The sequence below is a fragment of the Sus scrofa genome, chromosome 10 (assembly GCF_054392235.1).
Source record: "Sus scrofa isolate SSC_HxYL_T2T_F1_AM1 chromosome 10, Sscrofa_HxYL_maternal_Yorkshire_Landrace_v2.0, whole genome shotgun sequence".
In the NCBI taxonomy this organism is placed as follows: domain Eukaryota; kingdom Metazoa; phylum Chordata; class Mammalia; order Artiodactyla; family Suidae; genus Sus; species Sus scrofa.
The window spans coordinates 65,211,832-65,238,796 of NC_139392.1; the positions used below are offsets into that span (position 1 = coordinate 65,211,832).

Genomic DNA, 26,965 nt, shown 5'->3' on the forward strand with positions numbered 1-26,965 from the left:
AATGCAGACTTTTAGGTGCCACCTCAGACCTGCTGGACCAGAACCTGCATTTTAACAAGATCCCATGTTAACATTTGAGAAGCACTGCTCTAACCATTTTATAAACCTACAGTGTCAATTATGGGCAAGGGTCCTGATGGGGCTCTGGGTTGAAATTCAGGTGAGATAGATTTCCTGCTGCCTTTTCATTTCAAAACTCTTTTAGGTACCTGCTTCAGTACCGCATCTGACACAGATAAAGAGACAGGCAGATGCCTCTTTGTTCAGTCATTCAGCCGCATGATATATTTGTTGATATCCGTCCTGGAGCCATTGTCTTTATTTTATTTTATTTTTTGTCTTTTTGCCATTTCTTGAGCTGCTCCTGCGGCATACGGAGGTTCCCAGGCTAGGGGTTGAATCAGAGCCGTAGCTGCTGGCCTACACCAGAGCCACAGCAACGCGGGATCCAAGCTGCATCTGCAACCTACACCACAGCTCATGGCAACGCTGGATCCTTAACCCACTGAGCAAGGCCAGGGATCGAACCCGCAACCTCATGGTTCCTAGTCAGATTCATTAACCACTGAGCCACGACGGGAACTCCCTGGAGCCATTGTCTTTAAACATGGGGGCCCACTGACCAACCTGCTTCAGAAAACTGTATTCTAGACAAAAAAGTTTGAGCAGAAGAGACATCCTCATGTCTGAGCATCAGAATGATGAACACGTTTGGGACAGCACTAGGAAATCAGAGTTTCTGTTTCTGCATCTGGAAAATGGAGAGAATAATATTGCCTATTTTGTTTCTTTTATGGTCTTGGTGTGAGGAGCTTTGAAATCTAATGTTGAAGGGGCTTTGAAAACATAAAAATGTTCATGAGATTTTCAAACAATTTTAGCGAGAAAAAAAATCATATCTACTGGACGTTTGGGGTTAGTAGATGCAAACTATTCCATTTAGAATGGGTAAGCAATGAGGACCCACTGTACAGCACTGGGAACTATATCCAATCACTTGTGATAGAACACGATGGAAGATAATATTAGAAAAAGACTGTAGGAATTCCCATCATGGCTCAGTGGTAAGAAATCCACTAGTATCCATGAGGATGCAGATTTGAATCTGGCCTTGCTCAGTTGGTTAAGGACCCAGTGTTGTTGTGAGCTGTTCATAGTAGACTCAACTTGGTGTGGCTGTGGCTGTGGGTGTGGCCAGCAGCTGTAGCTCCTATTCAACCCCTAGTATGGGAACTTCATATGCCACAGGTGCAGCCCTAAAAAGAAAAAGAAAACAAGAAAAAAATAGGAAAAAAACCCAAGCAAAATTTAGCCTTACGTTCTACTAATTTTGTGGTTTCTGCAACTTTATTTCATTTGGTTGAGCCTCGATTTCTTTTTATATAAAACGGTGAGAAAAACATGCATCATGCAAGTTTGTAGTGAGGATTAAAATGTTAATAACATATGTAAAAGTCTGGTGCAGAGTAGAGTTTAATAAATGGCAGCCAAGAGCAGCACATGAAGGGATTTGGTTGAGAGATAATCCTCCAAAGATGATTTTTCCCTCAGATAAGCCTGTTACATGGGGGCAAAAATAGCAAATTTAAAGTCGGATAAAGTTTTGAATAAATGCCCATTCAGTTCAAGAGATTGAGATCTTTTTTTTTTTTCTTTTGTCTTTTTAGGGCCACACCCATGGCACATGGAGGTTCCCAGACTAGGGGTCCAATCGGAGCTACAAGTGCCGGCCTATGTCACAGCCACAGCAACTCGGGATCCAAGCTGCATCTGCAACCTACACCACAGCTCATGGCAACGCTGGATCCTTAACCCACTGAGCAAGGCCAGGGATTGAACCTGCATCCTCATGGATGCTAATCATGTTCATTTACCACTGAGCCATGACAGGAACTCCCAAGAGGTTGCAATCTTGATGTTTTTTATCTTGGTATCTCTGGAAGAAAAATTCCAAAACCATGGAGTTCCCATGTGGCTTAGCAGGTTAAGGATCCTGCATTGTCACTGCAGTGTCTCAGATCACTGCTGTTGTGCAGGTTCCATCCCTGGCCTGGGAACTTCCATGTGCCATGGGTGCAACCAAAAACAAAAACAAACAAAGAATAGACATCTAAATCAATGGAACGGAATAGAAAGTTTAAAGTAGACTTAGAGTTAGTTTTTGATAAAAGTGCCAAGGTATTTCAGTGGTAAAAGAGTAGGCTTTTAGGAGTTCTCATTGTGGCACAGAGGAAACAAATCGGACTAGGTTGCAGGTTTGATCCCTGGCCTCACTCAGTGGGTTAAGGATCTGGCGTAGCCATGAGCTGTGGTGTAGGTTGCAGATGCAGCTTGGATCTGATGTTGCCGTGGCTGTGGCATAAGCTGGCAGCTGCAGCTCCGTTTGGACTCCTACCCTGGGAACATCCATATGCCGTGGATATGGCTCTAAAAAGCAAAAAAAAAAAAAAAAAAAAAAAAAAGGAATAGTCTTTTAAACAAATGATGTGGGAACAATTAGATGTTCATATGGAAAAAAAAATCCCAAACCTCAACCAAGGTTTTGATGTTTACTTAAATATTCATGAGTACTAACCACAAAGGGCTTTGTGATGAGGAAGATCCACTATGATTTTCTGTCTCATTCACACGCTCTCCTCAGAGGTCCAGGGGGGGCTTGCTGATGGTGTCCGAGAGAGCCTGGACTAGTAGGGAGGAAGCCGTCCACACTGGTGCGTCCACCCCAGGCCACAGGGCCGCCGCAGAACTAGTGATACCGAAGGTTATGTAAGGTGACGAAAGAAGGTGGCTCTGAGGGCCGTGGGAATGGATGGTACCCTCCTTATCAGAATAACAGGACGGCAAGTCTTTACTGGAGACTTGAGGGGGCGGCTGTTGGGTTGTTGCTTTTTTACTGTCAGCAATTAAGCATTTGCGATACAAAAGGACTATTGTCTCTTTTAAAAGAAAAAAAATAAAAAGTCCTCATTCTCCTGTCTCTATCTTCCCAACCCTGAGCTGAGGTTTTTAGTTTGGAAATGCCTTTTTAAGGCCCTTGGTGTTCTTAAATCTCTTTGCAGGCAGGCGAAGCCTTTGGGAAGGTATTCTTTTGAAGAAGAGATTGCCTCTTTTTTTTTTTTCCCCCATCCTGGTGATCTTCTGAAGTCCCTAGAAGTGTGATTTCACAGACAGCCACAGGCAGGGTGTCTGTTATGTGACCTGCTCTTGTATAGGGTCTCTTTGTGGGGGCGGGGGGTGTACACTCAAGGCCAAGTGAGGACGGGGGAAAAAAACACCTCTCTGATATATGGCCTTGCAGTGACTAGGAAGAGGGTGGGGTTAAGGGGGAGGAAGTGAGCAGACCAAGGCTATCGGGAGTTGCCAGAAGAGGCATTCAGCTGAGTGATCACAGTTCTGAGTGAAGAAAGGAATCTGTGAGAGGGAATTGGGGTAGCTTAGATGTTTTTGTTTTTGTTTTGCCTGAGTGACTTGAGATTGAAGCCATCGCCGTGCCATGTTGGAGTATGGTGTTGTGTCGCAGAACCCTCCCAGGGAGGGAAAGAGCAGATCTGCGGGATCCTGCTTCAGCTCCATGTTAATGATGCCATGATGGGCTCTTCTGAATCTGGCCCCAGCTGCTGGCTCGTTTCGCTAGGGTTTGATCCACAAGTGGATCAGTTACCTCCTCTGTGTTTCCACTCCACAGGACACAGCCTCACCTCCAGTCAATTCATCCTTAGGGGACTATGTGGATGGAAGCTCTTGGTAAAGGGGGCTTCAGGAACCAGCACGAAAGACAGATTGAAAGGCATCCCTTTTTAGAATGTCAGGCTACATGGAAAGAGCATTTGCTAGGAGTCAAGAAACTGCTAGGAGTCAAGTTCTTAATGTGCCCTTCTTCAGTGTGAGACCTTGTTCAGCAGGTAATTTTATCTCTTAGAGACCCAGGGATAATGATACTACAGATCTACTAACCCACTCTCAATCTACTATAAACCACATCAGAATTTTGGAAGGGTCCAAAGACGTAATGGAGAAGAGAACGTTGCGGTCTTCAAAGCTGCTCTGTCCGGCGTGGTATCCACTAGCCTGTGTGTGGCTTTTTGAAGTATCGTTTCCTTAATTAAATTAATCAATCATTAATTAAATTAACTAAAATGAAATAAAATGAAAACTTCAGTTCCTCACTCACACCAGCCACATTTTAAGTGCTCAGTAGCCGCATGTGGCTAGTGGGTACCATCTTAGACAATGAAGATATAGAATATCTGCATCATCACAGAAGTTGAATGAGAGGGCTCTGCCTCAAATCACTACCTGAGGTGTGATATTAAAGAGGTAAAGGATGTCAACATTGTAGAAGTGATGAGTGAGGGGTCCTTAGAAAGAAACATCCCGCTCAAGGTAGCTGAAGTGAAACAAGATGTTTATTTGACTAATTCAAGAAAAATGTATGCATCCCAAGTGCTGGAAACATAGCTAGGCTTCAAGAGGGATTGGAACCACTTCCTAGAAGACTATTAAGAACAAATGAAGCTACTCTCTCCTCAGTGTCTCTTTGTCTCTGATCTTCCTCCCCCCATGGCCACTTGCACCCTGGTTTCTGTTTCTGTCTGTTCATGGGTTCTTACTTTCTCTCCTCCTCCTTCACTTCTTCCTCTTTTACCTTCTCTTCCTCTCATCCCCTCCTCCCTCCCTGCTCTCTGCAGACCAGCTTTCTCAACTGTGCTACACGAGGTCCAAATAGGGCTCGAGCCTACCCAGTTTTCATCACTTTTCGGGGCTAATGCCTAACGAAGGCTGGATTCTGATTTCAAATTCCTAGGGAAGGTGTTCTCATTAGTTTGATATGAGAGCTACCTCCACCCCAGTCAGCTGTATCCAGGAGGATGCGGTAGTGACCTCAAGGTTATGCAATAGGGGCAGTGGGGGGTGGGGCAGATGCTCTAAAAAGGAACATGTGGGGATGTGTCATTGACTAACATGCTCATTCTTAACACCTTGAAGAGGTCTATTGAAACTTTGATCACATAGGAAAAAGTTGCCAGAAATTTGACCATGACCTTGAAAAAAAAAAAGGGGTGTGTGTGGTATTTTTTTTTTCCCTTTGGTTATTTGGGTATAAGATTTGGGGGCGAGGGTCTAGTGTTTTATGTTTGTCTCCTTTTTTTTTTCATTCTCTTTTTTTTTCTTTCCTGAATTATTCTAGATTTTAGAGATAAAGAAAAAAAAATTTATTATAAGTATAGTGGATTTACAATGTCCCGTCAATTTCTGCTATACAGCAAAATGACCCAGTCATACATTCTTCTCATATTATCTTCCATCATGTTCTATCACAAGTGATTGAACACAGTTCCCTGTGCTATATACAGCAGGACCTCATTGCTTATCCATTCTAAATTTGGTCAGTTTGATTAATATGTGTCTCGGGGTATTCCTCCTTGGGTTTATTTTATATGGTACTTGTACTTCCTGGACTTGAGTGAGTGGTTCCTTTCCCATGTTAGGGAAGTTTTTGGCTATTATCTCTTGGAATATTTTTTCTGTCCCCTTCTCTCTCTCTTCTCCTTCTGGCACCCCTATAATACGGATGTTGGTGCGTTTCACGTTGTCCCAGAGTTCTCTGAGACTCTCTTCATTTGTTTTCAATCTTTTTTCTCTTTTCTCTTCCACATCCGTGATTTCCACTAATCTGTCCTCCACCTCGCTTATTCGTTCTTCTGCCTCCTGTATTCTGCTGTTGGCTGCTTCTAATGAATTTTGTGTTTCAGTTATTGTATTTTGCATCTCTTCTTGTTTAAGTTTTATATCTTGTATCTCTTTGGTCAGTGTTTCCTGTAAGTTATCCATCTTTGCTTCCAGTTTATTTCCAATGTCTTGCATATCTTCAGCATCAGCAGTCTAAAGTCTTTTTCCTGGAGGCTGAGAATCTCCTGATCACTTAGCCAATTTTCTGGGGTTTTTCCTTTCTCCCTCATCTGAGTTCGAGTTCTCTGTCTTTTCATTATTATAGGTTTTTGGTGTGGTGACCTTTTTACAGATAATAGAGTTGTAGCCTCTCTTCTTTTGTCTGCCCCTCTTGTGACTGAAGTCAGTATGGGGGCTTGCTGTAGGCTTCCTGATGGGAGGGACTGATGCCTGCCCACTGGTAGGTGGAACTGATTCTAATCCCTCTGGTGGGTGAGATTAGAGGTGGCTGTGTGCCTGGGGGGTCTTTAGGCAGCCTGTTTACTGAGGGGTGGGGCTGTGATCCCACCTGGATTGTTGTTTGGGCTGGGACTTCTCAGTGCTGATGGGTGGGGCCATGTTTTCCCAAAACGGCCACCTCTAGAGAAAGGCACCCACTGCTGAATATTCCTGAGAGCCTTACTTCCAATGTCCATCCCCCACAACAAGCCATATTCCCAGGAGATCCTCTAAGAACTGCAGTCAGGTTTGACCCAGATTTCTATGGAGACTTTGCTTTGCCCTGCTACCCAATGCATGTGAAAGTCTGTGTGTGCCTTTTAAGAATGGGGTCTCCATTTCCCCCAGTCCCGTGGAGCTCCTGCACACAAGCCCCACTGGCCTTCAATGCCAGATGCTCTGGGGGCTCTTTCTCCCAGTGCCAGATACCCACATGTGGGAGTTTGAACTCTCAGAACTCTCACTCCTGTAGGTGAGTCTCTGTGAACCAGTGAGTTTCCAGGCTATGAGGCTTCCCACCCGGGAGATATGGGGTTGCTTATATCGCATAATCTCCCACCTACCTCTTGATGTGGCCTCCTCTCTGTCTTCTGGAGTAGGATATCTTTTTGAAAGTTTCCGGTCCCTTTGGGTGAAGATTGCTCAGCATTTGGTCGTAAATTTTGTTGTCTTTACGAGAGAAGTTGAGCTCCAGTCCTTCTATTCCGCCATCTTAATCCCCTCTCTGCTTATCCATTCTATTTTTTTTTTTTTTTTTTTTTTTTTTTTTTGTCTTTTTTTGTTGTTGTTGTTGTTGCTATTTCTTGGGCCGCTCCTGCGGTATATGGAGGTTCCCAGGCTAGGGGTTGAATCGGAGCTGTAGCCACTGGCCTACGCCAGAGCCACAGCAACGTGGGATCCGAGCCGCGTCTGCAACCTACACCACAGCTCACGGCAACGCCGGATCGTTAACCCACTGAGCAAGGGCAGGGACCGAACCCGCAACCTCATGGTTCCTAGTCGGATTCGTTAACCACTGCGCCACGACGGGAACTCCCTGCTTATCCATTCTAAATGTAATAGTTTGCATCTTCTCTATCTGGTTATATGATTTGATCACCAATGCAGATCCTAGGACTTTGGCTTAACTTCCATGTCCTTATACCTCAATAGAAGTGGGCACAGCCAGAAGCAAGAAATTGAGTCCATAAGCCCTTGTCATTTCTTAAATGCAAGTGGGACACTAATGAGACCCTTTTCTCTCCTGCCTTTAGGAAGAAACATGAGGTTCCCCTGGAAATCATTCAAGAGGAAGATGGAAGGGGCTGTCTAAAAGAGATCACGCTGCAGACTGCAAGACTGGGGCCAGAAGGCTGGCAGTGGAAAACCCTGCTGGGTTGTGATCTCTCACTGAGAAGTCCCAGTTGCCTTTTTGCTTCCTGCCAAAGGAAGGAAGAGAACAAGACCATGTCCATAGCCTTGAAGCAGGTGTTCAACAAGGACAAGACCTTCCGGCCGAAGAGGAAGTTCGAACCTGGCACACAGAGGTTCGAGCTCCACAAACGGGCTCAGGCATCCCTCAACTCAGGCGTGGACCTGAAGGCAGCTGTGCAGCTGCCCAGCGGGGAGGATCAGAACGACTGGGTGGCCGTGCACGTGGTGGACTTCTTCAATCGGATCAACCTCATCTACGGAACCATCTGTGAGTTCTGCACTGAGCGGACCTGCCCAGTGATGTCAGGGGGCCCCAAATATGAGTATCGGTGGCAGGATGATCTCAAGTACAAGAAGCCGACTGCACTGCCAGCCCCCCAGTACATGAACCTTCTTATGGATTGGATCGAGGTCCAGATCAACAACGAGGACATATTTCCAACGTGTGTGGGTAAGTCCATGATCGGCTGCCTGGTGATTTTTGTCACATCTTGACCACACTTGAAGAATTTGCAGGCACTTCTTTCAGAACTGCCGTTGAATAATGGGTAGCACCCGTATCAGTATTTCCCTAACTTCCGTCACTTACTGAGAATCTTATTGGGCAAAAAATCATTTGTGGACCTCAATGGTGGGAAATGCTTGCTTGATGAAAAGTTAGATTTGATCTTATTGGCTTCCTTAGGATTAGACTCCAAACCCACGTCATGGTCCTGGTAAAATTTTTTATCGGGGACTAATGACCTAGTTAGTTACATTAACTCTGGCACAATTTTGGTGCTTATCTCTCAGGGTGATAAGAAGTCCCAGAATCCATGGATTTGTTTGCAAATAAGCAGACTGGGGTTTGGCATTTGGGGGCAATAAAGATCCTGGCATTCTGTTCTTCCCCCTCCTGATCATAGGTGTTAATTCCAGTCTTTACTATTAATTCTGGACCATGGTGTAGCTGCTAGACCAACCACACACTTGAAACGCAAATGCTTTTGTTTGCTTTGTGCTCTGAGCCCTACGACTCTTCAAGGGGAAAGACCAAACCTTGCCTACCCGTTCTGTTTCCCTATATTGCTGATCATTGGGTTGTGCACACCTCACAGGTTGAGTTTGGAATTCAGTTTTTTAGGCCCTAGGTTCCATAGGGATGTGCATCGTCCTGTTTCCACTATTGTACCACCAGTGACAGCATGGTGCCTGGAACCATTTAGGCACTCTGGAAATATTCGTAGAATGATTGAAAAATACTTGTGCTCTGAGATGGTCAGGGTATTTTTTTGGGGGGAGGGAAGCACCTCAAATTACCTAAAACATGTTGAGGAATTCCCGTCATGGCTCAGAGGAAACAAATCTGACTAGTATCCATGAGGATGCAGGTTTGATCCCTGGCCTCGCTCTGGGTTATAGGATCTGGGTTGCTGTGGATCTGGTGTAGGCCAGTGGCTATGGCTTTGATTCGTAGCCTGGATATCTCCATATGCCGTGGGTGCAGCCCTAAAAAGACAAAAAAAAAAAAGAGAGAGAGAAAATGTAATGTTGAAATCACCTCTATATGGGGCGTGTGTGTCCCCATGTGGCGTATGGAAGGTTGAGGTGGGGTATATGGATGTCGTGAACTTTATACCAGGAAAAAAAGTCTATAAATTGATTAGGGCAGTATGTGCACCTTGAAATATTGAGCATGCAAGCCAGTTTGCTGAGAATTCTCAAGTTGCCTTGTCTTGTCCGGTTTCTTCACGCTGTTCTCTCTGCTGTTCCTTGTTAGGGCAGGAGGTAGGGTGTGTGGTGGCTGGTTGGCTCACCCACATAGGAGGAAGAAGGCAGGTTTCAGAAACTCCCCTGGCTGTATAATTGGCACCTTGGAAGAGTGAGAATTTCCTAGGTTCATGTCTCTTTGCCCTTTTCTTAACTGTCAGAGACCTCTTTTGGAGCTGGGAAGAATTTTTCTCTTCCAAAAGCATGATAAGCTTCCTGCCAGTGCTATGTGCAGAACATAGGGTAGCAATAAAGATAGATAAAGCAGGCAGGGATACCTCCTCTGTCTCCTTCCCCGTCTCCTCCTGCTGTTCCTCATTGCTTTGAACTCTGGGCACCTCTGCAGCTCTCTGGCAGCTGTGGTTACCACATAGAGTGGCTGACCAGAAATAGCATCTTGGAGTCTGGTGTTTTACTTGAGGGTTGAGTCTGCTTGGAAAATAGAACGTCATCAGTGGTTTTAGACTTCGCTTGGAGGAAATCCGTGGAAGCTGTCATGTCCCCCAGAGTAATTGACTTTGCTTTTTTTTTCTAGATGGTTTCCTTAGCCATTCAACATGTTTGGGTGAATACGCACCGGGTCAGAATCCCCTATTTCAGCACTTTCATCTGTGCTGTATGATGCAAAAGTGTTCTGAGAGCTCTTACTGAGTGCACTGTGATTTTTTTTCCCCCATGGAAAAATAAGTTTGGGAAATGCTGAATGAAATTGATTTCTTTACTGCAGAACTTTAAATATACTGATGTCCTTTATAAATCTCCAAGAAAGACATACTTTAGGGAGTTCCCATTGTGGCGCAGTGGAAACCAACCCGACTAGTATCCATGAGGATACGGGTTCCACCCCTGGCCTTGCTCAGTGGGTTGCCTATGAGCTGTGGCATAGGTTGCATTTGCGGCTCAGATCCCGAGTTGCTGTGGCTGTGGTGTAGGCTGGCAGCTGAGGCTCCGATTTGACCCCCAGCCTTGGAAATTCCATATGGTGCTTTTGTTTATATTAGAATTACTGGGGCCTTCTTTTCAAAATGCACATTCCTCTGTCCTCCACCTAAATCAGAATCTCTTAGGTGAGACCTAAGACCTAAGAATGTGTGCTTTTAATAGGCACCTAACACTCCTCTGTTTATTGTAACCACCCAGGATGCTTTTCATCTCCTTCCCACCCCCAGGAACAGTTTGATAAAACCTGTCTGGTTTTATCCATGTCATTGTCTCCTTTGGAATCACCCACTTTTTCCGTCTCATGAATTCTCATGCATCCTTTGCACCATGTCCTCTGTGAAGGCTGTCACCTCTTAGAATGTAAGCCCCTTAAAGTTATAGAATATGTCTTATTTATTTGAATATCCCAGCACTAAGTCCAGTCCTGGTGCCTTATATTTTTTTAATGGGAATATAGTTTGTTTACAATGTTGTGTTAATTTCTGCTGTACAGCAAAGTGATTCAGTTGTACATACGTATACATTAAATATAGTTTTCTGTGCTATACAGTAGACTTATTGTTAACTGGTGCCTTATAGGTTATTGGTTGGATATATAGATGGATGGATAATGGGATGGATGGGAAAATAATCTTTATAAAGTCCCAGCACATACATGGGACTGGCGATCAAAGTGACGTTGAACAAATATCTCTGAATCCCTTTATCCCCATTCCTGGGTACTTCCTGTACCTCACCTCTGCGGGGTTTCATTTTCTCTGTTTAGCTTTTCCAAGGTTAAAATGTTAGGAGTCAGCAAAAACCACCACCATCACCCTGGGTCTCTTCGCTGGCTTCCTGCTCACCTCTGCTTTTTGCCCTCAGACAATATATTTGCTGTCTTTGCAAGGACTTGTCTTTCAGGAGCCACTTTCTCTGTGAGAATTCCTTTCCTCCTCATCTTCCGCCCCCAGTTTCCAGCCCACCTTCCTTCTTTTTGATCCTGGTGCCACCGCGAGTCCTTATCATGGAAATGATCAAGGAATCTGTCAGGATAAAGTCAAAGAGGAATTCCCCACCAACAGCAGATCCTGGGCGGATGAGAGATTCGGGAGTTCCGCTTAGCATTACGGCTTTGAATCCTGGGCATATTTCTGTCTCCTTGCCTGGGAATTGCGAGAGATTCAGACCTGACCTCCTCCCCACTGTGACCCAAGGAAATAGAACCATTAAAATACCGACAGATGTGAAGGCTTCACCCTTAGTTAGGTACTAAAGGATATAAACAGCTGTTGATCTCCACTCTTGAAACATGCAGGAAAGAAAAGCTTTCATCTGCTTCTCGATGCTGGTTTAACCAGGACACCCGTGCTCTCTCAGAGGGCGAGCTTTCTCAGTTGGGAGAATACCAAACAGATGTGGCTCCCTCCTGAACAGTCTGCGCTACTCTCCCCTGATCCTCTCCAGCTTCCTTTGTTAAAAAGCCAACAGATGTCCCTGCAAAAGCTTCCAAGACAGCAGGAACTTCAGAGGCAAAGGCCACATCCTCTTCGGTTGTATCTCTTTAACTACTTTTAGAGGCAACAATGGAAAAATAGAAAGCCACAGCCCCCTGCTTGAAAAAAAATGTTTTTAAATTCTGTTGCCTGTCTAATTACAATGAGTTTTCTGTTCTAGCCCCCAGCTTCCCTGTTTTTCTGTTATATAAGAGGCTTTAATCTCAGATCTGACATTCAGAAAAAACGGAGTCAAAAACTGAGCGCTCCTCCAACTCAGGTTTTTAAAAAGTCTTTGAGCAGGAGGAATAAGAACATTTTAAAAATAATGACGTGATCTCACCTACATTTATGGTTTTAGAATAAATGGGTGTCAGGAAGGAAAGAGCAGGGAAGGGAAGGGAGAGAAGCCAGGCAGGGAACTCCCATGTATTGAGTCTGCAAAGTGCCAGGCACTGCACTTGCCACTGTTAATCTTTCTTAATTCTTAGAATTACTGAATGAATTAAATATGCCATTTTACCAGCAAGAAAGCTGACTTTTAAACAAGCTAAGGGTCTTTCCCAAAGTTGTACAGCTAATCAGTCATTTAGAAGTCAGAGTTTAAGCTCAAAAGTGTCTGGCCAGGGAGTTCCCATTGCGGCGCAATGGAAATGAATCCGACTAGGAACCATGAGGTTGAGGGTTCGATCCCTGGCCTTGCTCAGTGAGTAGAGGATCCTGCATTGCTGTGAGCTGTGGTGTAGGTCGCAGACGTGGCTCAGATCTGGCATTGCTATGGCTCTGGCGAAGGCCGGCAGCTGTAGCTGTGATTCAGCCCCAAGCTTGGGAATCTCCATATGCCATGAGTGCAACCCTACAAAGACCAAAACCAAAACAAAACAAAACAAAACAAAACAAAACAAAAGTAGCCAAAAAAACTATGCACTTGTCATCCACTGCCATTTATAGCATAAATAGTTATTCTGCAAATTTTTCTTCAGAAAACTGTGGCAAGACTCCTTTTTTTTTCTTTCTATTTTGTCCACATCTGCAGCATATGGAGTTCCCAGGATCACATTCCAGGAATCAGATCTGAGGTGCAGTTGTAACCTATGCCAAAACTATGGCAATGCTGGATCCTAACCCACTGTGCTGGGCTGGGGATGGAACCCACATCTCAGCACCCCAGAGACACCACCAATCCTATTGCACCACAGCAGGAACTCAGTGGTGGAAGACTTTCAATCACGGTTTTAGGAATTTGTCTAGGATGGAAAAAAATCTGGAAACCTGATTAAGGAAATGATTCTTTTGCTGTCTTTTTATTTTGTTTTATTTCTGTTTGCCCCTATTTTAAAAAATCACCCCTGAAATGCCTGAGGAATGTGTCCAGGCACTAATTGTTCTCATGTTCCAAGACTGAGCAGAGGATGACAGCCTTATGAAAACGCTGCATGGGGAGTTCCCATTGCGGTGCAGTGGAAAAGAACCCAACTAGGAACCATGAGGATGTGGGATTGATCTTTGGCCTCGTTCAGTGGGTTAAGGCTCCAGTGTTGCCATGAGCTGTGGTGCAGGTCACAGAAGTGGCTCAGATCTTGCTTGGCTGTGGCTGTAGTGTAGGCTGGTGGCTGTAGCTCTGATTGGACCCCTAGCCTGGGAACCTCCATATGCCTCGGGTATGGCCCTAAAAAACAAAAAAACAAAAAAAAGAAAAGAAACAAAAAAATGCTTCGTGGACCTGTGACTACCCATTATAACCATTCCACCATTATTCATTCAATAAATGCTTATTGAGGAGTTCCCGTCGTGGTGCAGTGGTTAACGAATCCGACTAGGAACCATGAGGTTGTGGGTTCGATCCCTGCCCTTGCTCAGTGGGTTAACGATCTGGCGTTGCCATGAGCTGTGGTGTAGGTTGCAGACGCGGCTCGGATCCCGCGTTGCTATGGCTCTGGCATAGGCCGGTGGCTAGGCTGCGATTCGACCCCTAGCCTGGGAACCTCCATATGCCACAGGAGCGGCCCAAGAAATAGCAAAAAAAAAAAAAAAAAAAAAAAAAGACAATAAATGCTTATTGAGCACCTGCTTAGAAGCAGGTCCTATTTTAGGTCCCAAAAAGAAGCAAAGCAGAGTTTCTGTCCTTGAGCAGTTTCTATAATGTCCAGAATGTCTAGTTGCTCCAAATTGCTCTGCACATTTTTCTAAAATGAGTTCTTTGTTCATTGGTCAGTGCATTGTGGAAATAGTTGCATCCTTTTGGAAACCTTTCTCATGAGACTACAGCTGAGTTTCATTCTCTCTCAAAATATTGTGGCAGGAAACATCAGGCTATAAAAATGTCCATAGGAATGGGCTTTTCAGACATGAGATGTCGGGGAACTGAATTTATAATTAGCTTTTGAGTTTTAGCTTTTTATTTTCTATTGTCTCCCTTGTGGTTTTTTATTTTGATCTAAATCTATGCAGCACTGGTAAGACAGCATGGATGTCAACAAAATATATTCAGTGTGGTAGAACAAGCACTGGGCTTGCAGACAGAGACGAGCTCTGCCGTTACAAGATGCTGCGTGACACTGCTAAACGCAGAACCTCTGAGCTTACATTTCTCTGTGTAAAGATTCTGATTTCACAGGGTTGTTGTAAAGATCAGATGAGGCAGTGTGAATAAAAACACCCAGCCCAGAACCATAAGCCAGCATAAGAGCTGTTGAAACACAAATGCCTGTTAGTTGCCTCTCTCTCTGCATACATTTCTGCATAACTATCCATGCAAACTCTTGGAGCCCACTAGTTGATTTCCGAGCAGTATTCTCAGAAAAAAAAAAACGAAATGCATTGTCAGAGACACAATGTAATCTTCTAAAATCTTCTATAATTCAGCAACGAAGAGTGCTGAAAATTAGTACTCTTCATTGCCGAATTGCTCTGTGATGGAGTCAAACACTCTCAAAGGTTTTGGGGAGTTCCCACTGTGGCTCAGTGGGTTAAGAATTTGACTAGTATCCATGAGGATGTGGGTTCGATCCTTCCCCTTGTTCAGTGGGTTAAGGATCCGGCATTCTCGTGAGCTGTAGTGTAGGTTGCAGATGCGGCTCAGATCCCATGTTTCTGTGGCTGTGGTGTAGGCTGGCAGCTGTAGCTCCAACTGGACCCCAGGCTGGACCCCTAACCTAGGAACTTCCATATGCTTCAGATGCGGCCCTAAAAAGCAAAAGCAAAACAAACAAGCAAACAAACAGTGTTGGGCGAGCTGCCCTGGATTGTATTTCTCAAGAGGATGAGAAAAGTGTTCTCTGGGCCAGGAATGGAGCCTCTAAGATAGCCTGGTAAACTGGTAAGTTTTTCCAAGGCTCTAGAAACATGTTTTGCCCCTGGGGTCTGATAAACTGTTTGGCGCTCTAAGAATTTACTCGCTGCAATAATAAAGCTGCAATTTTTTAAACACAGACTCCCCTCCACACTGTGCCTACAATTATGTCATTTAATCTGTAAAACAACCTCCTGAGGCTGATAGCATGAGGTCCATTTCACAGATGAAAAAGATTAAGTGACCTGCCCAGGGTCCCACAGGTAGAGCTAGGATTCAGACCCAAGGTAGCCCAGCTCTACAGCCCACGCTCTCAGCTACTCCAGCACCTCAGGTCTGTGAAGTTTTTACCCCAGAATCAACATCACCCTTAAGTTTCCTTGACCTGTTGCATGTTAAATCCTCTCTATGAAACATCCTAAGACAAACCCAGCGTTCGCAGCGAAGGATATGAAGACAGACAGGACCTTGATACACATTACAGTGGGTCCTTACTGATGGGAACTCTTAAAGCTCTTCTCCTGGTAAGAACTTGCCTTCTTTAGATCCTGAGGCTGCCCTTGCTTATTCAGTTATCTATTCATGGAAAACATGCAGAGACAGCTGAATCCATTCTTTTTCACCCTCACTGGCTGCTGGAGAATTGGTGGTCTTTGGACGATCACGATTCTCTATTCCCACCTCACTAGCCCAGTACTACAGTGACTTGGTGGCTGCGTCAGTGAGAACGAGGATCAATAACCATCCACATTCAACAAATCCCAAGAGATACCTCTGGCAAATGGCAAGTCCCCCCCACCTCCCCATGTGCTAAGAAGCAGCAGGGGAAGGGAATGGAGAGGGGGACTCCAAGGGCCTGGAGACAGCCCTGCAAGTCAAGGCTGATTACCTGCTGGCCCGCCGACTTGTGCTGAGTTCTCCATTACCTGTGCCATGTAATTTTAATGGGCTGCATCTCAAGTGACAGGTTGTTACATCTCAGCATCAGCTGGGAAGGGAGCTGGGATATATGATATCCAGTGGAAAACAGAGACATTAGACAAAGGCTGTACTTGGGGGTAGCAGGGATCTGATGCTTTTGGGGGGTTAGTGGTTGTAGGCATGGCACCTTTCCTCAGTCAGTGAAGGTGCCTTGTGGAGGGCAGTGGTTCACTGGGAGGCAGACCAGCTTCAGCACCAGTCCTTACAGCCTGAAATGCCAGCAGGATGGAGTCCTTACAGCCTGAAATGCCAGCAGGATGGAGACAAACAGGTTAATAAGAACTCTTGCCCAGAACAGAGATGGAGTTGGAAGGAACAGTTGTATAAGCCACTTGAGGTGAGGGTGAGATCCCCGAGAGCAAGCTGGATCCCCACCAATGTGCCAGCTGATGGCCTAAGAGCACAGGTTTTGTTTGTCTGAGCAGGGACCTGACACCAGTGGCCTTCTGTCTCTACCTTCCCTACCAGTCTCTGCCTCCCCTCTAGAAAGAGAAGGTATCCTTAAGCAGCATCATATTGAAGGGAGGCCAAATTATTTCTTGCCCTAGATCTCCATGTGTAGAGTTGGAGTCATACGCCTTTTTTTTTTTTTTTTTTTTTTCCGGCTACACCCTTGGCATGTGGAGATTCCCAGGCTAGGGGTTGAATCAGAGCTGTAGCTGCCGGCCTACACCACAGCCACAGCAACACAAGATCTGAGCCACATCTGCAACCTACAGCACAGCTCACAGGAACAGCAGATCCTTAACCCACTGAGTGAGGCCAGGATCCAACATGCAACCTCATGGATCCTCGTCGGTTTGTTAACCACCGAGCTATGAACGGAACTCCATAAGCTTTTTCTTTAAAAGAACTTTGTAGGCTTCAGGGCATGTATTATCTGTTTAAGGTCTCTGCATATAAGACATGTAGTGAACTAATTACTACTACGTAAGTGAAAATTGATTGACTCAGGCCATATAGTTCATATTACAGAACAGAAAATTCCTAAAAGTTGTGAGGCAGTCGAATGTTTGTCACGTGGCTATTTTCACTCCTCAGAATTTAATATTTAAAGAAAGCTCAGCAAAGAATCCTTTTATTGTGTGAATCTCTCCTTAGTGATATGTCTAGTTGGTCCTCAGAGCACGCCTTTGGAAATTGAAACGTTTGTCTTCATGGAGAGACAAACTGGCATTGTTAATTCTCTCTCAGGGAAAGAAAACATTCTTCAAACTAGCCAACAGAGAGTTCCTGCTCTGGCGCAGTGTGTTAAGGATCTGACTGCAGTGCCTTGGGTGGCTGTGGAGGCACAGGTTCGATCCCCTGCCCAGCACAGTGGGTCCAAAGAATGCAGATCAGATTTCCTTGGCATGGAAATTTTCAAATGCTGCTGGTGCAGCCATTAAAAATAAATAAATAAATAAATAAATAATAAGCACTAGGTTTCCAGGATCCCGGCACTGGAGAGCAGTGATGAATTAAGGGAGCATTTCCCGCTGATAGTCCAGTGTTCATTGTGTTGTCTACACCCTGTGTCGGATCCTCTGCAATTCTGCCAGCAGTGGCCACCTCCTGCCTAGCTTCAGGGCCAGCTGATGTGAAGGAGCCCCCATGCCTGCTGTGGGAGCACAGTGGGACCTCAGCATCTGAGGACTGCCAAGTTACTTGTGGGCCACTGTCTTCAACATCCCTCGGTTTCCTGGCCCAGCCCGTGACCTCCAGGAGCAGAGGAAAGAAAGTTGTTGAATATTGGGAATTTACCTGTTTCAGCCATCAGATGAACCATTCATATGTCACCATCTCAAACTGGGGAAGAAAAAGCCTCCATCTCAGGATATTTCTCTTTCCATGTCACTTAAGAGAAGTGTGAGAAGATATGTTAATGATAGGTACCGAGGTCCCTGGGTAACTTCTATGGGCAGTAACCATCATAACGCATGGGATGTGTTCTGATGGCTTTATTTATTTGTTTATTTATTTTGTCTTTTTAGGGCTGCACCCGCAGCAGATGGAGATTCCCAGGCTCGGGGTCTAATCAGAGCTACAGCTGCCAGCCTCCGCCACAGCCACAGCAAAGCAGGATCCGAGCCGTGTCTGTGACCAACACCACAGCTTATGCAATGCCGGATCCTTATCCCACTGAGTGAGGCCAGGGATCGAACCTGCATCCTCATGGATGCTAGTCAGATTCATTTCCTCTGAGCCACGATGGGACCTCCTGATGGCTTTATTTTGTTTTCCAAAAATAATGAAGAGGTGAGGGCTCATCATCAGTCCACGTTTACATCTGTTCCTCTCATGGGCTTTGTGACTTTGGCAAGCCCTGACCGTCTCTGAATCACTCTCCTCATCTGGAAAGTCAAGGTAATAAGAATTATATCCACTTTGTAAGGTTATGGGAATTAAGTGTCATAATGCACACAGGCTCTTAGTGAGTTCCTGGTAGGAAATTAAGTGCTGAATACATTTGCACTTTATTTCCTTTTCATGGTGATAAAAAAGGGAAGACCCCTGACTTATTGCGGTTTGTAATGCTTGATTACATAGGAGAATTTCTCCTGCAATATTCGCTGTACATGTCTTCCAACTGGAATACAAATTGAGAAAAACTGTTGATCATGTCATAGTTAGAGTAGTTATCTTGGAAAAAGAAGAATTTTTCACATTCATTAGATACCAGTTTATAACCAAGACTTGAACAACTCACCGAAATGAATAGATTCCATCTTATATGTGAGGCAATAATTACCAAGTTTAAAGTACAGTAATAATAATATTAACATTAATTACCTATTCTGGTCCCAGCAGTGTGCTAGGTCCTTTATGTGTATTTTTTTTCTAATCCTCCCAGCAGCTCTGGTTGATTGTTATCATTGGCCCTATTTTATTTCTTTCTTTGTTTTTCTTTCTTTTTTTTTTTCTTTTATGGCCACACCCTCAGCACATGGAAGTTCCCAGGCCAGGGGTTGAATTGGAGCTACAGCTGCTAACCTGTGCCACAGCCACAGCAACACAGCATCCTAGCCACCTCTGTGACCTACATCACAGCTCACAGTAACACTAGATCTTTAACCCACTGAGTGAGGCCAAGGATCAAACCTGCATCCTCATGGACACTATGATGGTTCTTAACCCACTGAGCCACCATGGGAACTCCATTAGCCTTCATTTTATCTGAAGAAACTGAGATGAGTTTCTTCCCCCAAAGTGTGGGGAAGACTGAAACGTCCAGCTGAGATGGTCAGGCAACCAGGTAGACACAAGAGCTGCAAGCTTCTACTCCCCAGGGTTGAATAGACCAAGAGAGAAGAGGGCACTTGGAACCTGGGGCCGCTCAGCATGAGCTGGGAGCACGGCTCATTCTGCAGGACCTGGAACCAAGGAAAGATGCAGCAGTGCTGGAGGCCAGGGAGAACGTGCACGAGAAATGCTGGGGCGCCTGCTTCCCCCTCCCACCTTCTGCTCAGGCTTCCTTCCATCCTGGGTAAAGGAGCCTGGGAAACACAGGGAGGGAATGGATCTGAAAGCACATAGGTAAAGGACTAGCACATGGAGAGAACAGATAAATAACAAATAAATGTATAATTCTAGGTAGTGATGAGCTCTCTGAAGACAAAGTTGGGGAAGGGAATTGGAAGGCTCTAAGATTTACCTAAGATTGAAGTTCTCATCATGGCGCAGCAGAAATGAATCCGACTAGGAACCATGAGGTTGTGGGTTCAATCCCTGGCCTCGCTCAGTGGGTTAAGGATCCAGTGTTGCCGTGAGCTGTGGTGCAGGTCGAAGATGCAGCTCGGATTTGATGTTGTGTCTGTGGCTGTGGTGTAGGCCTAAGATAGATGTACAGCATTGGTCTCAAGTTTTTTTTGGTCTGAGAACACCTTCATACTCTTAAAAATTATTGAAAACCCCAAAGACTTTTAAAAAAATTTTTATTGGTGTATAGTTGACTTACAATGTTGTGTTAGTTGCAGGTGTACAACCAAATGATTCATTTTTACGTGTACATATATCCATTCTTTTTCAGATTCTTTTCCCATATAAGTTATTACAGAATGTCAAGTATATTTCCCTGCACTATAAGCAGATCCTTATTACTTATCTATATTCTATACAGTAGTGTGTGTGTGTTACTCCCAAACTCCTAATTTGTTTTATGTGGGCTGTAGCTATTAATAATTATCGTATTAGAAATTAAAACTAGAGAAGTTTCAAAATATTTATTTATATATTCATTGAAAAAATAATAGTAAACTCGTCACACATAACATAAATAACATTTTAATGAAGAATAGCTATATATCCCCCCCAAAAAAAAATTTTTAAAAAGTGGTATTGTTTTACTTTTTGCTGATCTCCTTAATGCCTGGTTTAATAGAAGACAATTGGACTCTCTTATCTGCTTCTACATTTCGATCTATGGTTCTGGTCCAGCTTTGCACAGATGTACAGTTGGACAGAGGAGGACTTTGTGTGCCCTTGTAGATGAAGCAGTGAGGCGACCAGTCATTTGCACCCAGTAGACGCTTGATGATCACGGTTGAACGAACACAAATTAAGATTGCATTGAGGGTTTCACAGTGTCCCTTGTGATAAATGGTGACCTTCACGACATCACGATAGTATACACCAGTTAGACAAGATTGTTCTGAGGGCCCGTGGGTCAGTAGGACACATGCTTTGTGGTGTTTACCCAGCAATACCGATGGCTTTTCACCTTAGTGTACAGAGTCACGCAGTCTCCTTGTCACAGAGTTTTGTAGGATCACCTAAAGATGCTAATTAGTCTCTGAAAAAAAATGTACCCTCTAATTTCCTTAACACGTGTTCACACTAGCATAATGAGCTAGTTCAGACAAGATGAGACGTAACTGGCAGTACTTAATGTGTACACAGGAAGTATTTTAAAATTTGAAAGGAATTGCTGGAATATAATTATCATGCTGTACAATACAGAGTGGTAGACCACCACCTGATTACTCACCATGCTGATTTTGTGCAGCAGTATTCAAGTTCAGGATAGATTTCTATCCGAATGAGAGAGGTTCTTAGTTTCTCTTCACCATCCATTGATACATATTCTTAAAGAATGCTGACCTTAGCCAAGATCTCAGTAATGTTGTAAGGTAGCTGGTATGAAAAAGAAACCTGGAGCTCCCATCATGGCGCAGTGGTTAACGAATCCGACCAGGAACCATGAAGTTGCGGGTTCGAACCCTGGCCTTGCTCAGTGGGTTAAGGATCTGGCATTGCTGTGAGCTGTGGTATAGGTTGAAGACGTTGCTCGGATCCCCTGTTGCTGTGGCTGTGGCATAGGCCAGCGGCTACAGCACTGATTAGACCCCTAGCCTGGGAATCTCCATATGCCCTGAGTAGGGCCCTGGAAAAGATGAAAGACAAAAAAAAAAAAAAAAAAAAAAAAAAGAAAGAAAGAAAGAAAGAAAAAGAAACCAAATGAATGATTTAGACAATATTTGCTCTTTTGGCTTCTCTGGGATCCTGCTTTTTCCACCAGCGTAGGGAAGTGAATTTAACATTAACTGAACCCCATGACAAGGGACAGTCTGATGCAGATGACCATCAGTCACTTTAGGTGGATATGGCCATGGCCATGTTGCTTCAGTCCCCAAAGGGCAGGTTTGACGTACTGTCTGCAGACAGACTGGTTTCTGAATGTGGGTTATACAACATCTTAGGCCAAATGAAATGCGCGTTTATTGCTGGTGTCAGAGTCAAATCTCACATCTGCCTTACTGAGCAGATTATATCATATCAAGCTTTGATTTTATTGCAGTTGATGTAATAATGATGTCTACGATTTATTGAGTGTCTACAGTAGGTTAGGTGTTTTACAGTGATTTTAGAAAGGGTTTTTTTGTTTGTTTGTTTGGTTGGTTGGCTGGGGTTTTTTTGCCTCTTTTCCAAAGGAGGAAACTGAGTCTCAGAAAGGTCCAGGTCACATAGCTTATAAAGACCTGTAACAAGTCCCCCTGACTCCAGGAAGTTTTTGCTACACTGGGGACCTCCGAGATACTGCACATTCTAGGCACTTGTGTGCATGTCACTGCATAAACACAAACAGGAATATATTCAAAGACCAAGTGGGAGAGGAGAAAAATGAAAGGATGCATTTGAAGAAGCAAAAGGTTTGGCTTCTCTATGACACCAAAGCATGAGGTCTTTGCAGAAGAAGTCCTGCCTGGATGAAGTAAGACATTTCAAGTCACGGCTTTGTTCCTTTCTCCCTGTGCCTTGAATTCATGGATTTGACTCGTGGTCTGCTGCAGCTAGGTGAGACAGATGAGGTGGTTCAATAAGTTTCATGTGTATGGCGAGGACTGATTGTGTGTGTGTGTGTGTGTGTGTGTGTGTGTGTGTGTGTGTGTGTGTGTGTGTGTGTGTTTTAAAGGTAAAAATCTCAGTGTTAGAAAGAAAAGGGGGAAAAATACACACAAAAAAATATGAGGGTTTGCCAGCTAGCTATCCACAATGCCTCGTGGTTCTACATTGGGGAAATGAGCAAACCATTACCACTGAGTCTTCAGCTTTTACCTTTCATTCCAGTGTGCAAAGTCCCTCTGACTCTTTTTGCTCCGTGGTCTGTTAACCCTATTTTCCTGCTATTACACCAGGAGACTTAGGCTACGAAGTTGCTGTGAGGACTTTTATAAGATAGTACATGGGGCTTGTATGTATGTCCGAAAAATATCAGCTAACAGGAGGACTGATAATATTGTCAGTACTGTATTTCTGCAAAACTGTTGCTACATTTTTCTCCCCTATGAGATGCTGCTCATACCAGTAAGTAATTGAAGCTCCCAGAAATCAGGACCATGGAGCCTTTGACAGGCAAGGTCAGAGGCAGGTTTCTGGACTTTCAGCAGGCATGGATTTTTCAGCCCTGGTTTCTCTGCCACCCCTCGGACAGTTGACACTTTGGGGCCCGTGAAATTTTTTTTAGCCCTAAAACATGTTGACTCTTAAAATAGCCTTGGAATCCAGCCACCCTTATCAGTCGATGCTGACTCTCTGGGCTGGTTGGGCTCAATGTTATTTCAGGTGCCACAGATGTATATTTCACCTCCTCCCCGCGGTGCTGTCCAGCAGCTGGCCTTTGAGGAAGGCCCGTGGGGCACAGTCTGCTCTCAAGAAATACAGTCAAACGTGGGGCTCAGGTTTTTCAGGTTAAATGGTGGCCTTTTTCAGAACAGCTTGAAAAGGGGATGTTATCAAAGTGAACATTTTAGATGACCCAATAAGTAGATCCATAAGAATAGTTTTCCTGGGAGTTCCCTTTGTGGCTCAGCAGAAACAAATCTGACTAATATCCATGAGGCTGCAGGTTCGATCCCAGGCCTTGCTCAGCAGTTTAGGGATCCGGCGTTGCCGTGAGCTGTGATATAGGTCAAAGATGAGTCTCGGATCTGGAGTTGCTGTGGCTGTGGCATAGGCCAGGGGTTACACTTTGGATTCCACCCCTAGCCTGGGACCCTCCATATGCCAAGGCTGTGGTGCCCCCCACCACCAAAAAAAAAAAAAAAAAAAGACAAAAAAAATAAGGATAGGTTTCCTGAAAAAGCTACATTTCAGGACTACATTCAGGATTATAATTCAGCAATTATTTAGGAGTTCTCATTGTGGTTCAGTGGATTAAGAACCCAACTAGTATCCATGAGGATGTAGGTTCGATCCTTGGCCTCACTCAGTGGGTTAAGGATCTGGCGTTCCTGAGAGCTCTGGTGTAGGTTGCAGATGTGGCTTGGATCCCAGCGTTGCTGTGGCTGTGACATAGGCCAGCAGCTGCGGCTCTGATTTGACCCCTAGCCTGGGAACTTCCATATCCCGCAGGTGTGGCCCTAAAAAGAAAAAAAGAAAGAAAGAAACAATTATTTATAAAGCACCTATATATTCCAAATACTGTACTGGGGGTGGACTACCTGGTTCCTGTGCCTTCCCCTTGGAGGCTCCTCCACACCCCTTAGTGCACTTTTCCCACAGCTGGAAAATTTAACCCTGTCCATTGTCTCAGACCCACTAGAGGCTCTGAGCCTCCCAGGTTTGGGTGGCAAGATGGACTCACCCGTTATTATTCCTTGGGCCAACCCCAGAGCCCAAATTCCAAGACCAGGAAGTGGATTCTTGCCTGGAGCTCTACCTTGTACCCCAGTCACTTAAGACTGCCCCTCACTGTCTTCCACCCAGTGGTGCCATGTCAGAATCATACTTCTGATGTCTAGGACAGTGACAGCATCCCCAGTGCTTGGTGGCAGACCCTTCCATGCTGACCGTTAGCCAGCCCCTGGTCCCGCTGTCAGTCCCCCATCCTCTTCCCCCAGCTCTGCCATCTGCTAGGGCTCCCTGGGTTGCCTTCTACTGTTTGCCTCAAGCTCCTGCCTCATCCTCGTGGGTCTATCGAGTGTCCTCAGCCTCCTGCCACTGAAGAAGGCCTCCTTCCAGCAACTCAGCAGCCCAAGGTCTGCAGCCAGCAGACCTTGGGCCAGGCACAAGGCTTTCACCAGGGAGCAGGTGAAGGCTCCCAGACACCAACAGGAACAGGGCTCTACATCACTTTGCCTTCTAGTTGCTATGCCCTGAATTTACTGCTTAGGCGTTTCCTTTCTTTCTTTCTTTTGTTTTCCTTTTTAATGAGAGTTGTAATTTATTTATTTCAGGTTCTCTCTTGGGTTTGTTTATTTGTTTGTTTTCTTTTTTGCCACACAGGCAGTATGTGGACATTCCTGGACCAGGCCCTGGCTTTTTCTAAAGTTAAAGCTCTGCTCCTTTGCCCAAGCTGAATCATTGTCAAAAGGCCGAGGGACTCAGAGTTGGTGTAGCCCCTTCCTTAAAAGAACTCTCAGCACTCTTGGCTATTTATAGTTACTACTGCTGCTCTCTGTGGCTGTGGCTTCTAAAAGGTAAACTGGCTTGCATCCCAGTGTCTTAATGGTGTTGCAGCTAATTAAGACAAGTGAAAATGTATCTGGCATTTCTTGCATCTTATCAAGAGGCCCCTATTCATCAGGTTCAGCAGGCCCTCTCTTTAAGAAAGAGCAGTGTGGCTTCTGTTCTTCCATAGCATCTAGATGTGTTCTTATTTGCAGTAGGATTTAGCAAGGTGTTATCCCATGTCTTAAGCAGGCTCCAAACTAAAAATACTTTGATGCATTTGTTTAAGTGACATGATTAAAAAAAAAAAAAGTTTTCGTTTTTCCTCGGAGAGAAGCAGTTTCAAATATATGACAAACGGCTGTGTCCCTCAGGGTGACTCTTGCTTCTCTAGCATAGTCCCTGCTCATAAATAATGAGTTTGACGATGTGAGATGCATCAGTGCATTTCAAAGGAAGGGCTCTGGTGACACCTTTCTGTACTTTGTAGCAGTTGAAGGAAGATGAGCCTACTGTTTGTTGGTTTGTTTTTTAATTTTTAAATGTCCATCAAGTGGATCATATTCATCAATGATCGGTAAATAAATAAATCTCATGCAAATAAATCAACAAATTTGATGAGAGTCATGGCCCCTTCACTGGTTAATGTCCAATAAAATGGGAAACTGGTTCCCTTGCTGGTGCTGGGGACTTGAAACTCATGAAAAAGGACTAAAGCCAATAAATATCTTTGTAACTATGGAATAGCCCCAAATGAAGTCAGCTTTTTGCCTTTTTTTTTTTTTGGTCTTTTTTTCTTTAGGGCAGCACCCGTGGCATATGGAGGTTCTCAGGCTAGGGGTCCAATCGAGCTACAGCTGCCAGCCTACACCACAGCCACAGCAACACGGGATCCGAGCCGCATCTGTGACCTACCCCACAGCTCATGGCAACACCAGATCCTTAACCCACTGAGCGAGGCCAGGGATCAAACCCACAACTTCATGGTTCCTAGTCGGATTCCTTTCCAATGCACCACAATGGGAGCTCTGAAGTCAGCTTTTTGAACGTCAAAACAAATTGGTCTTTTAAGAGGTCTTATTGTCAGGAGGGGCCACAATTCTTTAGCCCGTTCACATAGCAGATAATACTTTTCTTAAAAATCATAAATCAGCTCATGTTTCTAATTTCCTTAAAAAAAAACCCCAGCATCTCCCCACTGCAGCCACAGAAAAGTCCTAAGTCCTTGCCTTGGCCTGCTGCCCACCCCCCTCTTACACCATTTTCCCTGCCCCTGGGGACTCTGGCTTTCTCTGTGCTTCTCAAGCAATCCTCACCTGCCAGTTCTTCCTCCCACTCCCTCCTCCAAGCCTTTGCACTTTCTATTCCTGGGTCTGGAACCCTCTACCCTGGATTTTTGCACAGCTGGCTCCTTCCCGTTTTTCAAGTCTCCCTTCAAATTTCTCCTCCTTGGAGAGGACTTTTTAACCATTTGATATAACTTGACAGCCCTTTGGTTCATCTCTATTTTACCATCCTGTCCACTTTTCTTTTTTTCTTTTTTGGTGGTGGTGGTCTTTTTGTCTTTTAGGGCCGCACCCAAGGCATATGGAGGTTCCCAGGCTAGGGGTCCAATTGGAACTGTGAGTGCTGGTCTACGCCTCAGCCACAGCAACTCAGGATCTGAACGGCATCTTCGACCTACACCACAGCTCACCAGATCCTTAACCCACAGAACAAGGCTAGGGTTCGAACCCACATGGATGCTGGTCGGGTCTGATAACCACTGAGCCACAACAGGAATGCCTGTCCACTTTTCTTAATGTTATTTTCTTTCTGAAATTGTTTGTCTTATTATTTTAATCATTTATATTGATTAACAGGGATAAGAGAACCAGTAATTTCTACTAAAAATCAAATGATACAATGAAAACCATCATGATAAATCTGAACTATTACCTTTTTCTCTGGGCATGATTGCCTGAAAGAACTTGTCTAATTCAACATGCTTTTACTTACTATGTGACCAGTACAGTAATAACTTCCAGAGGTCAATCAGACAATCAGAAAATATTTACTGAATACTTTACATGTGCCA

General features: G+C 44.7%; 1 protein-coding gene across 7 annotated transcripts in view; it reads left to right on the top strand.

Moving 5' to 3' along the window:
• Positions 1-26,965, top strand: part of MOB3B (MOB kinase activator 3B) — a 333,368-nt gene that overhangs the window by 79,796 nt on the left and 226,607 nt on the right. For 6 of the 7 annotated variants that reach the window (XR_014817775.1, XM_084979886.1, XM_084979887.1 and 3 more), the window contains exon 2: positions 7,422-8,032. Coding sequence is in view for 5 of the 7 variants with exons in the window: in XM_084979886.1 (XP_084836012.1) it covers positions 7,615-8,032 (418 nt within the window). In the remaining 2 variants the exon portion in view is untranslated. Of the gene's footprint in view, positions 1-7,421; positions 12,503-12,547; positions 14,559-26,965 lie in introns of those variants that run through there. The other variant, XR_014817776.1, reaches the window with a different exon arrangement.